This window comes from Mobula birostris, chromosome 9, assembly GCF_030028105.1.
Source record: "Mobula birostris isolate sMobBir1 chromosome 9, sMobBir1.hap1, whole genome shotgun sequence".
Taxonomy (NCBI): Eukaryota; Metazoa; Chordata; class Chondrichthyes; order Myliobatiformes; family Myliobatidae; genus Mobula; species Mobula birostris.
This window is the reverse complement of record NC_092378.1, coordinates 13,327,656-13,344,050: the sequence shown is the minus strand read 5'-3', so window position 1 is coordinate 13,344,050 and position 16,395 is coordinate 13,327,656. Positions and strand designations below refer to the sequence as shown.

The following is a 16,395-nucleotide window of genomic DNA, read 5'->3' as shown; positions in this document are numbered from 1 at the left end:
TGTGGTGGAGACAGCCATAATTGTCCTGGAGACGAGACGAGATTGGTTTTCGAAGGCCTGTAAGTTCATTGCTTTGGATAAGCTACCATCTGTGGTGGAGACAGTCGTAATTGTCCTGGATGAGGTCTTCAAGATCCATGGATTCCGGTAAGACGAAGGAGCACATACCAATCCTCATAGAGGGATCAGAAGTAGAGAGAGTGAGCAGCTTCAAGCTCCTCGGTGTCAAGATCTCTGAGGATCTAAACTCGTCCCAACATATCAATGTAGTCATAAAGAAGGCAGACATTCGTCTTTCACCCGAACAACATGACCGCTCCATCTTAGTTGGTTCTTGGTGACGTGGGCTTCAATGCTTGTTGTCTTTGCTTCATTTAGCACACTGACGTTGGTTCTTCTAGCTTCCCAGGTAATATTTATGATGTTTCGAAGACAGCGTTGATGGAACTTTTCAAGTGCCTTCAGATGTCGTCGGTATGTTGTCCAGATTTCTGATGCATACAGGAGCGCTGGGACTACCACTGCTTTGTACACTAACATTTTGGTGCCTGTTCAGATGTCACGACCATGAAAGACTCTTGTTCGGAGACGTTTAAAATCTGTTCCAGCACAGTTAAGACCATGTTGGATCTCATCATTAAGGTCAACATTGGAGGAGAGGTGACTTCCAAGATACGGAAAGTGGTCTACATTTTCCAAGGTTGTTTCGCCAAGTTGAATTGACGGTTCTATCCGATTTGTCTCAATTGGTGACAGTTGACAGATGATCTGAGTCTTCTTGGAATTGATGGTAAGTCCAAGTTTCGTGTATGGACGGTGGAAGGCAGTCAGAATCTGTTGTAGAAGAGGCGGACAACAGAAGAGATTCAAAAACGTCTTAAAAGCCAACATGAAGAAATGTAACATCGACATCAACAATTGGGAAACCAATGCCAAGGACAGGAAACTCTGGTAAGCCATCATCCGAGAAGGAACAGCAACTTTCAAAGCCAACAGATGTGCAGAATTAGAAGAAGAGAGAAGAAAATGGAAAGAGAGGCAGCAACAACCAAAGCCCGATTTGCCATCTGAAACTACCTGTCCTGAATGCGGAAGAATTTTCAGAGCCAAGATTGGACTCATAAACCACTTGAGAGCCCATAAGTAGATCAACAGAACGAAGACCATCATCCTTGACCTCCAGGGATAGCCACGACGAAAGAAGGCAAGAGAGCGGCTATACTTTATTAGGAGTTTGAAGAAATTTGGCATGTCAACAAATACACTCAAAAACTGATAGTTGTACTGTGGAGAGCATTCTGACAGGCTGCATCACTGTCTGGTATGGAGAATCTACTGCATAGGACCGAAAGAAGCTGCAGAAGGTTGTAAATCTAGTCAGCTCCATCTTGGACACTAACCTACAAAGTACCCAGGACATCTTTAGGGAGCGGTGTCTCAGAAAGGCAGCATCCATTATTAAGGACATCCAGCACCCAAGGCATGCCCTTTTCTCACTGTTACCATCGGGTAGGTGATACACTCAGCGATTCGGAACAGCTTCTTCCCCTCTACCGTCCGATTCCTAAATGAACACTGAAGCTCTGGACACTACCTCACCTTTTTTTAATATACAGTATTTCTGTTTTTGCACATTTTAAAGAATCTAATCAATACACATAATTGATTTACTTGTTTATTTATTATTATGTTTTATTTTAATTATTATTAATATTTTTGTTCTCTCTCTGCTAGATTATGTATTGCATTGAACTGCAGCTGCTAAGTTAACAAATTTCACATCACATGCTGGTGATAATAAACCTGATTCTGATTTTGATACCAGGCTTCAGAAAGACCTAGTGAGTGGTATGACCATTTGAAGGGGGCAGAGGTCACCCATGACACATTACAGCATTCAGCACATGGGTTGTCACTGTTCGAATGCCAGCTTGGGTATCCTCTGCCACTCTTCCCAGAACAGGAGGTCAAGTTGGGGTTCCAGCGGCCAAAGATCTTGTCCAACACTGCAAGAAGAAATGGCCTAGGCCAGGAGAGATTTTGCTGGCCTCTACCGGGAAGGTGAAAACCAAGGCCAACCGAAGGTAAAAACAGGGACCCACTTTGCAGTCTGGGCAGCTTGGACCCTTTCAAAGCCCTCAAGAAAGTAAACCCAGTGGCTTGTACCTTGCAGCTCCCCAAGATCCTGAAAATCGATCTCACTTTCCATAATTCTAAATTAAAACCTGTCAGCACCAGCTCAGTTCTCATTCCAGCTTTGTACTGTATCTCAATCCTTGCCTTGGATACTTCAGCATTTGGGTCCTAACTATCCTTGTCAAGGTCTCTCATCACTGAAAGAGGTTGCAGACTCTTCATCAGAACTCTGTATTCCTGTCTGATAAAAGTTTTCGTCGGGTTTCTCAATGTGTTTGACCTGCTTCATTTTTGGTTTTACGTAAGATTCCTAGCATCTGCTGTTTTTGGATTTCATTTGCATTTGTACTCAATTCCCAAAGCAATAAATTATAAAATTGTAATGGCTTTTTAATAAGGACCTTTTGTGAATCATGCACCATGATACCCAGATCCTTTGAATCTCAGCTCTGTAGACTCTTAGAATTTAGGTGATACATCATTTCTTGTACTTTCTTACAGGAATGGACAATTCCATCTTTTCTTGCATTATACTCTTTTTACCTGGACCGTTCCCTCCTATTTAACTGTTCCATATGCATTTCTAATAGAAAATAGAGAATTTGAAGCATTCAGCAGGTCAGGCAATATCTGTGAAAAGAGAGAGAGTTAACTTTTATGATTGAGGTCCTTTCATTAGAACTATTTCTTGTAGCCTTATGCCATCTCCAAAGCTTATTTTGAACCTATGATGACTGGCTTTCAATACCTCAGCTGGGGAAACAACTGCACTTTGAAACTGTAAAGCTTCACAGACCGCTTTTTGCACACTTTGCAATGTTACAACAGAGAACAGGAAATTACATGTAATAGTCTCAAAACAACAACTGGAACAAAAATTTGCCGATGCTGGAAGTTCAAAACAATAACAGAGAATGTTGTAAGCTGGAAAAGTCAAGCTGCATCCATGGAAAACAATGGGCTCCTACCACCAAACACATCCTTTCCTTCCACCCACTCTCCGTTTTTCACAGGGATTGCTCCCCCATGATTCCTTTGTCCATTTGTCCTTCCCCACTAATCTACCCCCTGGCACATATCCATCCAAGCCTAGTCACCTTCTTCCTCACCTTTATTCAGGGACTCAAATAGTTCTTCCAGATGAGGCAACATTTCACCTGAGACTCTGTTCAGGTCATCTATTAGGTGCTCCTAATGCGGCCTCCTCTACATTGGTGAGACCCGACGTATATTGGGCACTGATTTGTCAACCACCTCCGCTCCATCTGCCAAAAGCATAATTTCCAAGTGGGCAACTATTTTAATTCTTACCCCCATTACTGTTTCGACATGTTGGTCCATAGCCTCCACTTTTGCCATGATGAGGTCACTCACAAGATAGAGGAGCAATATCTCAAATTCTGTCTAGGTAGACTCCTACCTGATGGCATGAACATTGATTTCTCCTTCCAGTATTTTTTTTTCCTTTTCCCCTCCCCCTTCCTTTTTTTTCTATTCAGTACTCTGTTCTCTCTCCTCATCTGCCTATCACCTCCCCCTGGTGTCCCACCTTCCTTTACTCCCATGGTCCAATCTCCTCTTCTATTAGATTCCTTCTTCTCCAGCCCTTTACCTTTCCCACCCATCTGGCTTCATCTATCACCTTCTAGGTTGTCCTCTTTTCCCTCCCGCAACAACCTTTTTACATAGAAACATAGAAAACCTACAGCACAATACAGGGCCTTCAGCCCACAATGCTGTGCCAAACATGTACTTACTTTAGAAATTACCTAAGATTACCCATAGCCCTCTATTTTTCTATGTTCCATGCACCTATCCAAAAGCCTCTTAAAAGACCCTATTGTATCCGTCTCCTTTTATTCTGGCATTTTCTCCCTTTTTTTTCCATTCCTGATGAAGGGTCTTGGTCCAAAATGTTGACTGTTTTTTTATTTCCATACATACTGCCTAACCTGCTGAGTTCCTCTAGCAGTTTATGTTGCTCTGGATTTCTAACATCTGTAGACTCCCTTGTGTTTATGATTTACCTCTTTATTAAAACAGAATCAGGCTGAATATCACTGGCATTTATCGTGAAGCTTGTTCTTTTGCGGCAGTAGTGCATTGTAATACATGATTATAAAAAAATTACAAATTACAGAAAGTATATGTATACAAAATTAAATTAAGTAAGTAGTGCAAAAAGAAGAAAAACAATAGTAAGGCAGTATTCATAGGTTCATTGTCCCTTCAGAAATCTGATGGTGGAGGGGAAGATGCTGTTCCTGAAACGTTATATGTATATCTTCCAGATCCTGTACATCCTCCTTGAAGGTAGCAATCATAAGACATCATGTCCTGGGTGATGGAGGTCTTTAATGATGGATGTTGCCTTTTTAAGGCATCACCTTTTACAGCTACTCTTGCTGCCGGTGAGACGTGTGGCCATGATGGAGTTTGCTGAGCTTACAACTTTCTACAGCTTTTTCCGATCCTGTGCAGTGATCTCTCCATACCAGACAGTGATACAACCAGTCCGTATGCTCTCCATTGTACATTATACAAATTTGTGAGAATATTTTGTGTCATACCAAGTCTCCTCAAGCTCCTAATGAAATGTAGCCACTGCCATGCCTTTTTTGTAATTGCATCAATATGTTGGGCTCAAGATAGACCTTCAGAGATGCCGACACCCAGGAACTTGAAACTGCTCACTCGCTCCACTTCTGATCCCTAAATGAGGACTGGTGTGTGTTCCCTCAACTTGCTCTTCCTGAAGTCTATAACCAGTTCCTTGATTTTACTGACATTGAGTGGAAGGTTATTGTGACATCCCTTAACCAGCTGATCTATCTTACTCCTGTATGCCTTCTAGCCACCATCTGCTATTCTGCCAACAATAATTGTGACATCAGCAAATTTATAGATGACGTTTGAGCTGTGCCTAGCCACACAGCCATGGGTGTAGAGAGAGTAGAATAATGTGTAAGCACACACCCTTGAGGTGCAACAGAGTTGATTGTTAGTGAGATGTTATTTCTGATCCACACAGTTTATGGTCTCCCAGTGAGGAAGTCAAGGATCCAGTTGCAGCAGGAGGTACAGAGGCCCAGGTTTTGGGGCTTATTGATTAAAACTGAGAGTATGATTATGTTGAATGCTGAGCTTTAATCAATAAATAGCAGCTCGACGTATGTATTATAGTTGACCAAGTGATTCAAGGTCAAGTGGAGAGCCAGTGAGATTGCGTCTGCTGTAGACCTATTGTGGCGATAGGGGAATTGCAGTGGAGTTGATTCTAGTCATGACCAACCTTTCAAAGCACTTCATCACAGTAGATGTGAGTGCCACTGGGCGAAAGTCAGAGGTGGCTCTTCTTAGGCACTGGTATGATTGACACCCTTTTGAAGCAGGTGGGAATCTCTGACTGCAACAGTGAGAGACTGAAGATGTCCTTGAACACCCCCGCCAGTTGGTTGGCACAGGTTTTCAGAGCCCTACTAGGTACACCATCAGAGCCTGACACCCTGCAAGGGCTCACCCTCTTGAAAGATATTCTGACATTGATCTCTGAGACAAAGATCACAGGGTCACCAGATGCTGTAGGGATTCGCACAGATGTAACTTTAATCTCCCTTTCAAAGCCTGCATAAAAGGCATTGAGCTCATCTCAGAGTGATGCATCTCAGCCATTCATGATGTTAGATTTTACTTTGTAGGAAGTAATGGCCTGCAAACCATGTCAATGATCTAGCCTTGAGCAGAATACAAATCTCCTGGTTCATTTACGGTTTTTGGTTTGGGTATGTCCGGCATGCACACACTCATCCATACAAGTCTTGATGAAGTTGGTGACAACTGTGGAGTACTCATTCAGATACGAAGCTGAATCCCTGAATATTGGCCAGTCCACCGACTCAAGGCAGTCCTCTATGCGCTCCTTCACCTCCCTTGACCTTACCACTGTGCTGGGCCTTTGGTCTCTGCCGATATGCTTGGAATAGTACAGCCAGGTGATCAGACTTTCCAAAGTGTTGACGTGAGATGGCACAGTAAGTATTCTTGATGGTGGTATAACATTTTTCAAGTATGTCAGCTCATCTGGTTCCATAGGTGATATGTTGATGGTAGTTGTTCAAACACCTCTACCAGGATCATGGCAGAAAACTCCCTCAGCAGATAAAATGGATGTCACTTGACCAAAAAATGTTCCAGGTCAGGTGAGCAGGATTGAGATAGAATCACCACGTATGTGCACCACGATAAGTCAATGATAAAGCATACCCCACCTCCTCTACCTTTAAAAGCTATCCTGTCTTTGCAAAGAATGGCGAAGCCATCAGCTGCAGCAGTGTGTCTGTATTGATGGGGGATAGCCATGTTTCCATGAAGCAAAGTACACAGCAGTCCCTAATGTTTTTCTGGTACTATAATTTTGCTCTGATGTCTTCAATTTTATTTTCCAGTGACCGTACCTTCATCAGCAGGATTGTCCGGAATGTGGGTCTAAACTCTCAGCATTTCAATTGTACTTGCAGACTGGTACGGTGTTCCCGCTTGCGTTTTCTTATAGGAGAACTGCACTCACAACCTGAGTTTGCTGTCTGGGGTCCATCAATTTTCAGGATCAATAAGATGTTTTAAACGTCTTAAAATGACCTTGCTTAATGAAGTACCCATGGCTGTGACTGTAGACTTCAGCTGTAGTTGGTCCTATCTGATTATCCCCATTGGAGCTGTACACAAAGACACGCCAGCTTTTGCTATAGTAGGGTATAGTAGGAATTCATAGTAGAAAATAGCATATTTTTGGTTCTGTAGCACACAGAAGAGATGTGTGAATGAGTATGTAGTGGTGAGTTGAAGAGGACTCCTTTATGCTGAAGGAACTCAGCAGGTCAGGCAGCATCCATGGAAGTGAACAAACATTTAACTTTTGGGGCCGAAACCTGTCATCAGGACTGGAAAGTTAGGGAGATGAGGCCAGAATAAGAAGGTGGGGGAGGGGAAGAAGTACACAATAAAAGGTGATAAGTGAAGTAGGTGAGTAGGGGAAGGTGGATGAAGTAAAAAGCTGGGAGGTTATAGGTAGAAAAGGTAAACGGCTGGAAAATAAGGAATCCGATAGGAGAGAAGAATGGACCATGGGAGTAAAAGAATGAGGATAGGCAGCTGAAGAAGAGGTAAGAGGGGATCAGAGTGGGTAATTGAAGAAGAGGGAAAAGGGAGGGGGGAAATTACTGGAACTGGGAGAAATCAATGTTAATGCAATCAAGTTGGAGGCTACCTAGATGGAATATGAGGTGCTGCTTCACTATGCTGAGAGTGGCCTCATCATGGCAAAAGGAGAGGCCATGGACCAACATGTTGGAATGGGAATGGGGATTGGAATTTAAATGATTAGTCACCGGGAAATCCTGCTTTTTGTGGATGGACCAAAGGTGCTCAACAAAGCAGTTCCCCCAATTTATGTCAGATCTCACTAATGTAGAGACAGCTGCATCAGGAGCACCAGTAGACAACCCCAACAGATTTACAGGTGAAGTACTGCCTCATCTGGAAGGACTGCTTGGGACCCTGAACGGAGGTGAGGGAGAAGCAAATGGGTAGGTGTGCCACTAGGAGGAAGATTAGTGGGGAGGGATAAATGCATAAGGGAATCAAGGAGAGAGCAATCCTACAGAAAGTGGCGAGTGGGAGTGAGGTAAAGATCTGCTTAGTGGTAGGGTCCCATTGAAGAATGCAGAAGATGCAGAAAATGATTGTTAGATGAAATGGCTCATTGGAGGCAAAGTGAGGAGAAGAGGAACTCTATGGCGGCGGCGGAAAGATGGGTTGAGTGCAGATGTCCAGGAAATGGAGGAGACGCAGGTGAGGGCTGCATCAATAATGGAGGAAGAAGAAACCCTGTTCTTTGAAGAAGGATATCTCTGATATCCTGGAAAGGAAAACCTCTTCCTGGGAATATATACTGCAGAAATGGAAATAAGAAAAAATGACATTTTTATAGGTTGGGAACAGGGTGGGAAGAGGTGTAGTCAAGATACTAGAGGAGTTGGTAGGTTTATTAAAGATATTGGTAGACAGTTTATTTTCAGAAATGGAGACAGAAAGATCAAGAAAGGAGATAGTGGTGTCAGAAATGAACCAAGTGAATTTAAGGGCAAGGTAGAAGTTGGTGGCAAAGTTGATAAAATTGACAAGCTCAGCATGGATGCATGAAGTAGCACTACCAGAGAAGACTTGGAACATGGACTGTTCACATAGTCAACAAAAGACAGATATAGCTGGGATCTATGTGGGTGATCAAGGCTACACCTTGATGATGATGATGATGATGACATCAACTCAGGCCTGAGAGGCCAGCGTCGGGCATTTTCATGCCTTACAAGGCGCGGAACAAAAGACTGTGTGGCACGCCACTCCTCATACAGACATTTCGCAGTATCTTTCTTTATTTTTTACGAGTTCAAGTTGCGAGCTCAACACTCAACCCGGCATGGATGGAGAGCGTACTCGGGAACAGCCCGACTGGATTTGAACCCGAGAACCTCTGTTCCGGAGTCCGGCGCTGATGTCACTGCACCACCAGCCGAGCCATACACCTTGAGTTTGGGGAAACTGGGAGGAGCCAAGAGAAATTTTTGAGTATGAGGACCAGTTCCACCAGTCAGAGTCTGGCACTGGAGTATTTAGATATGTGAAGTGACTGTGCAGACTGCCAACTGTGCCTGTAGACCACTTTAAGCGTTAAACATATGCAAGGATACTGGCCTCCGTAAATTAATTGATTTACATTTTTCAGTTTCCAGCAGATGAGGAGCAAATGCTGGTCTAAGCAGAGGAAAAGGGAAGAAGAAAAAGAGAAAAAGGAGGAAGGGAGAAAACATTTTAAGGTATCCTTTATGGATGATGATGATAACACCTGGATTTCAACAAACAACATCCAATTTCCATTTGAACATCTATAAAGAACCAAGTAGTTTGTGCTGTTTGGAGTGCGACCTGGACAATTTTCACTCATGAGCAAAGTGACAACTACTATTTGAGCCAAAGAGGCAATGCATAATGACGAACTATAACTGCATCATGTTGACATTCAGCATCATTGCATCACAGAATCCTCAATCATCTGCATCTGGCATTTTCAAGTGACAGCAACTTCACTAAAGTATACATGTTTCATGACAAAATCAGGTCTAAGTCTGTGTAATCTGCAGTCAATGAATCAACTCCTGGCTCTCTAAAGCTTTTCCACCACCCACAAGGAATAAGTTAAGAGTCTAATGGAATTCTGTTCACAGTTCTGGATAAATGCTACTGCACCATTCAAAAATCCTCTCCAAAAAAAAATAATCTGCTTGATTGGCACCACATCCATCACCTTGACAAACTCACTCCTGTCTTCATCATTGCTCTGTGGCTGCAGTGTGTACTGCAACAACTAGCCACTGCTGTTTCAGCAGCACCCCTAAAACTTGCAACTACCACCAACTGAAAGGACACCCCATTTATCCTACTCCAAATCGCATGCTATGCTGCTATTTAAACTATTTTGTTATTCCTCCACTGAGTTAAATATCATTGAGTTTTCCAGCTAAACATATCATGAGAGATTTTCAACAGTTGGGCATTAAATTATGGCCTTTCCAAACACCCTGAAAAATAGAAACAGATTTTTTTTTAATTTATATTTCACTGGATTTCCTATATTGTCCTCTCAGCGCCCATATGACAACTTGAAATTTATTCTAAATCAAATAATATTTATATACCATAAAAAACATACCATTGTGCATGTTTGTTTTGGCTAATTTGAATCAGTACTATGTGATGACGCACTCACACTTTGTTATTAGCACTAGCTGGTCACTGAAATTATGTTAATAAGATCACAATCCAATGGTCTGGATGGTTCAAGCCATTGCTTGCCAGCTACCTACTAGATACTTAGTCATATTACATGCTGTTCCATCATTTCTTGTTTTCTTTGTCCTACTCCTGATGGAATTTGGCAACTAGATCATCTGATAAACCGAGTGGCACGGACATCATTGGCACATACTGAAAACCATATGACCAGTCTTCCCACTTGCTGATGATGTAATATTCCAGGGGTTATGTACAAAGAGCTGAGGGACAGAAACATCAAGGGACTCATAGTTTATAGTATCTAGTGTCTACTTCATCATTTTCTTAAGTATTTGGCAAAGGCATCACCTTATCATACCCAATATATAACAAAGCTGAAAATATACCAAAATACCTCTGAAATTTCACTTAAAAAGTGAACCTGCTGAACAAAAATCCAACCATTTTCATTATTATGGTTTACTGAAGAACACTACAGTTCAGTTTTATAAATACATTGTTCTCAAATTATGACGTTCTTGTTTGTTGAACAACAGTATTCTCCAGCATTCAGAGTAATCTATTAGAAGTATTTGCTGTGATACCTGACATCATTGTATGGTATGAATATCAAGCGTAAACTTGTGACCCTACTACCAACAGCAGTATAAAGATCGACACTAAATTAACAATGATATTTTGCATTCACATTCCAAGGGCAGTGCCAAGTACTGTTTGAGGAAAAAATAAATAAAAGGTGCTTTTCTTCACCAGATAAAAATAAATATTTTAAGTTTGACAATTGAGCAGAAAGTGCTTCGTATGTTGCAATGGGAACACTTCCAAACTCTCCACTGGAGAATCTACACATCAACAGTTGTTTCCCCTTTACTCAAAGTTCAAGAAAGAGCCAATGACTATGTTTTTTCACAGCTTCCTGATGAAGCAAGAAGGCTCTGGCCAAACAGGTGTGCCAAAAAAATCGTGTTACCTAGATTGACAGTACCAGAGGTCCACACAAGCAAAAGGCCAGGAGACTCCAAGCTTGCTAGAAACTCAGTGTTACGAAGAGAAACCACTGCCTTGGCAAACTGTTAAGACTGGCAATTCAGTGATAAGCATACAACTGAGCTGACCTGCTAATCTTCTCACCTGAATCACTATTAATTTCTGGAAACTAAGGTAATAACTAAGAGTGTAACTAAGATTATTTGTTTGCTAGTTGGATGATCAAGCTCTGTAGTTATGTGTATTCTACACAAGTCAATTGGGTGAATCATAATCTCAGTATCTGAGTGTTATCAAAATAGTATTTGCAATATTTTGGTTGTTAACATATGACATATTTCACTGTATGTTTCGATATGTCTGTGATAAATAAACTTGAATCTTTTGATATTTTTAACATTGCAAAGAAAGTGATTGACATATTAATTATTTTAATGTAGTGCTGATCATGTTTGTGTGTACGTTTACCAAATGCACAATATCCAGAAATAAGATTTCATAATATAGGTTCAGAAAAAAAATTACCACAAATAACCTGTGAATAAGTACTATTTGATTCTACTTCATGATATGATTAGTTGCTGCGATCACACGTTGGTAAAAGTGGAATTTGGTCAGAAGCCTAATGATTTTAACTGAAAATTTGGTGATATTTCATTGTCACGTAATCCACATCATATATGGTTAATTAAAAGGCAAAAATAGTCTAACCAAAGAGATTTGTGTGTGAACTGGTTACCTCTTGGTTAGCAGCTGTCAATTCCTCTTCCAGTGTGGATACCCTCTCCAGAGCAATTCGTAGACGTTCCCTCACCTTCAGACAAAACACAACAAATTTGTATAAATTGTAATTTTTTTTTAATGCAAGTGCATTGTACTGAACTAATGTAGTCCAACATTATGGTTTCATAACTGATTAGTCAGATCCAATGATAATGCTGATCATGTAATCACAATTTCTCAATTTAGTCCACTTTTGCCTGTTTTCTAATTCAGTACTGATATGCATTCAGTACTTTTCAGAATTAGTTGTTACTTTGATGACTTAATCAAAACATTGCAATATTCCAACCTGGTACCGCAGCAATATTCATCTTAAACTGCTTAGACTGCCAACTAGTACTCAAACTCTTCATGAGATCATATACAAATGGACAGCATACAGTAAATTTGTTTCCTTCTTCATAAATATTGATTAAATTAAATGCATTCATAAATTGAAAACAATCTTAAAAGATGCAAAGGACGGAACAGTGAAGTTGACTGTGAAATGTTATAAAATGTAGAGTGAACCATTTGTTTGAAATAAGCTTGGGCTTTTCGATAAACATATCCACCAGCCTATCTTAGACCAGTGCTCAAGGCGAATATTAGAAAAGGTTATCAGAGGAATTCTATGAAACTTTGCTATTAGTCAAGAACATTGTTTGTTCAGGCACATTACTTACAATGCCTGTAAAAAGTATTCACCCCATCTTGGAAGTGTTCATGTTTTACAACATTGAATCACAGTGGACTTAATTTGGATTTTTTTTGACACTGATCAACAGAAAAAGACTCTTTCATGTCAAAGTGAAAGCAGATCTCCAAAAAAGTGATGTAAATTAATTACAAATACAAAACACAAAATAATTGACTGCATAAGAATTCACCCCCTTCAAGTCAATATTTAGTAGATGCACCTTTGGCAGCAATTACAGCTTGAGTCTGTGTAGATAGGTCTCTAACAGCTTTGCACATCTGGATGCTGCAATTTTTCCCCAATCTTCTTTACAAAACTGCTCCAGCTCTGTTAGATTGCATGGGAATCAGGAGTAAACAGCCCTTTTCAAGTCCAGCCACAAATTCTCAATTGGATTGAGGTCTGGACTCTGACTTGGCCACTCCAGGATATTAATTTTGTTGTTGTTAAGCCATTCCTGTCTAGCTTTGGCTTTATGCTGGGGGCCATTGACTTGCTGGAAAACAAATCTTCTCCCAAGTCGCAGTTCTCTTGCAGACTGCATCAAGTTTTCCTCTAAGATTTCCCTGTATTTCACTGCATTCATTTTACCCTCTACCTTCACAAGCCTTCCACAGCCAGCTGCAGTGAAGCATCCTCACAGAATGATGCAGCCACCACCATGCTTCATGGTAGAGTTGGTGTGTTTTTGATGATGTGTGGTGTTTTGGCTTACACCAAACATAGTATTGAGTCTAATGGTCAAAACACTCAGTTTCGGTTTCATCAGACCATAGCATCTCCTTCCAGCTGGCTTCAGAGTCTCCCAAATGCCTTCTGGCAAACTCTAGCCGAGATTTCTTTCTTTCTTTTCAAATCTTTTTATTACTATTATCCAAAATTAACAAGAGTACATCGAAGTAGGCAACACTTACGATGTCTCAAGAGAAAAAACATTGTTTCAAAGATTGAAAAAATTTTGGTGACAAAAAAAAAGAAAAAAAAACCCTACTAAGCAAGAAAAAGTGAGGAAAAAAAACTCCCCATTAGGTGTTCAACCCCAGAGCCATGCGTCATACAAAAAGCTTCTAAAGGTAAACATCAAACCGCCAGCAAGAAAAAAATACGTACCAAAAATTTACAAAGAGATCGTGGAGGGAATCTATCAATTAACTCAAATGATAGTAATGAGCAAATGAACCCCTCCGAGATTTCATATGAGTTTTTTTTCAGCAGTGGCTTTCTTTTTACCACTCTCCATAAAGATGTGACTGAAGAAGCACCCTGGCCACAGTTGTCATATGTGCAGTCTCTCCCATCTTAGCCACTGAAGCTTGTAACTCTTCCAGAGTTGTCATAGGTCTCTTGGTGACCTCCCTCACTAGTCCCCTTCTTGCATGGTCACTCAGTTTTGGAGGACAGCTTGCTCTAGGCAGATTTACAGCTGTGCCATATTCTTTCCATTTCCTGATGATTGATTTAACTGTACTAAAAGGGCTATTCAGTGACTTGGAAATTTTCTTGTATCCGTCTCCTGACTTGTGTTTTTCAATAACCTCTTCGTATAGTTGCTTAGAGTGTTCTTTTGTCTTCATGGTATAGTTTTTGCCAGGATACTGACTCACCAGCAGCTGGTCCTCTCAGATACAAGTGCACTTTCACTACAATCAATTGAAACACCTTGATTGCATACAAGTCTCCAAAAACAGATCTCCATTTAACTAATTATGTGATCTCTAAAACCAGTTGGCTGTACCAGTGATGATCTGTTGTGTCATATTAAGGGGGGAGGAGCAAGGTGAATACTTATGCAATCAATTATTTTGTGGTTTATATTTGTAATTAATTTAGATCACTTTGTAGAGATCTGTTTTCACTTTGACACAAAAGAGTCTTTTTTTCTGTTGATCAGTGTCAAAAAAATCAAACTAAATCCACTGTGATTCAACGTTGTGAAACAATAAAACATGAAAACTTCCAAGGAGGAAGAATACTTTTTATACGCACTGTACGTGGTTTGAAATCGCTAGTAGGTATTGCTTGTAAGCAAGATCTTTGGTATCCAAACATGCCAGGCTAACACTAGTTTGTGTTTTATGTTTCCTTTTCATTTTCTTACCTTTCAATTCTTTTAATCCTCCTTTCTTTCTTTTAACTTTTAAGGAAAATGGCAAAAGTTATTGGTCCAGTATCTTGCATAACTGCAATAAATAATGATACTATCTACAGAATGAGAATTTAGATAGTCAGTAAATTTGAAAAAAATATAGAAATATAGAATGGTTGTAGGCTCACGACAGTAATAGAAATGTCTCTCAAATGACAAGATTATTTATAGTGCATTATGACAATGAAGTCCAATTAATTGTGATGTAGAGATATAATCAATAGCTAGTGCATTTTCATGTTAATCAGGACCAGTCAGGATATTATCCTGATTATACACTCTCAGCCATTGTTTTGGTGTACTTAAAAATGTGATGGAAGTGAATTTCTAAAGGCTTCTCCCAATCTTCTTGTTGACTTCAGTACAGACCTTCGAGACATTACAGAAACCACAGAAACATTACAGCACAGAAACATTACAGCACAGAAACAGGCCTTTTGGCCCTTCTTGGCTGTGCCGAACTATTTTTCTGCCTTGTCCCACTGACCTGCACCTAGACCATATCCCTCCATACACCTCTCATCCATGTACCTGTCCAAGTTTTTCTTATATGTTAAAAGTGAGCCCACATTTACCACTTTATCTGGCAGTTCATTCCACACTCCCACCACTCTCTGTGTGAAGAAGCCCCCCCACCAATGTTCCCTTTAAACTTTTCCCCCTTCACCCTTAATCCATGTCCTCTGGTTTTTTTCTCCCCTAGCCTCCGTGGAAAAAGCCTGCTTGCATTCACTCTGTCTATACCCATCATAATTTTATATACTTCTATCAAATCTCCCCTCATTCTTCTACGCTCCGGGGAATAAAGTGCTAACGTATTCAACCTTTCTCTGTAACTCAGTTTCTCGAGTCCTGGCAACATCCTTGTAAACCTTCTCTGCACTCTTTCAACCTTATTTATATCCTTCCTGTAATTAGGTGACCAAAACTGCACACAATACTCCAAATTCGGCCTCATCAATGTCTTAAACAAACTCACCATAACGTTCTAACTCCTATACTCAATACTTTGATTTATACAGGCCAATGTACCAAAGGTTCTCTTTACGACCTTATCTATATGTGATGCTACTTTTAGGGAATTTTATATCTGTATTCCCAGATCCCTCTGTTCCACTGCACTCCTCAGTGCCCTACCATTTACCTTGTATGTTCTACGTTGGTTTGTCCTTCCAAAGTGCAATAGCTCACACTTGTCTGTATTAAACTCCATCTGCTATTTTTCAGCCCATTTTTCCAACTGGTCCAAATCCCTCTGCAAGCTTTGAAAACCTTCCTCACTGTCCACTACTCCTCCAATCTTTGTATCATCAGCAAATTTGCTGATCCAATTTACCACATTATCATCCAGATCATTGATATAGATGACAAATAACAATGGACCCAGCATTGATCCCTGTGGCACACCCTAGTCACAGGCCTCCACTCAGAGAAGCAATCTTCCACTACCACTCTCTGGCGTCTCCCATTGAGCCAATGTCTAATCCAATTTACTACCTCACCGTGTATACCTAGCGACTGAATCTTCCTAACTAACCTCCCATGTGGGACCTTGTCAAAGGCCTTACTGAAGTCCATATAGACAATATCCACTGCCTTCCCTACATCCACTTTCCTGGTAACCTCCTCGAAAAACTCTAATAGATTTGTTAAACATGATCTACCACGCACAAAGCCATGTTGACTCTCCCTAATAAGTCCCTGTCTATCCAAATACTTGTAGATCCTATCTCTTAGTACTCCTTCCAGTAATTTACCTACTACCGATGTCAAACTTACCGGCCTATAATTTCCCGAATTACTTTTTGAGCCT

At 40.7% G+C, this 16,395-nt stretch overlaps 1 protein-coding gene across 1 annotated transcript in view; it reads right to left on the bottom strand.

Moving 5' to 3' along the window:
- The window catches only part of ppfia2 (PTPRF interacting protein alpha 2), a 349,121-nt gene that overhangs the window by 157,029 nt on the left and 175,697 nt on the right, over window positions 1–16,395 (bottom strand). Inside the window, exon 4 of the mRNA XM_072269332.1 lies at window positions 11,714–11,788. Within this exon, the coding sequence (XP_072125433.1) occupies window positions 11,714–11,788 (75 nt within the window). The remainder of the gene's footprint in view (window positions 1–11,713; window positions 11,789–16,395) is intronic.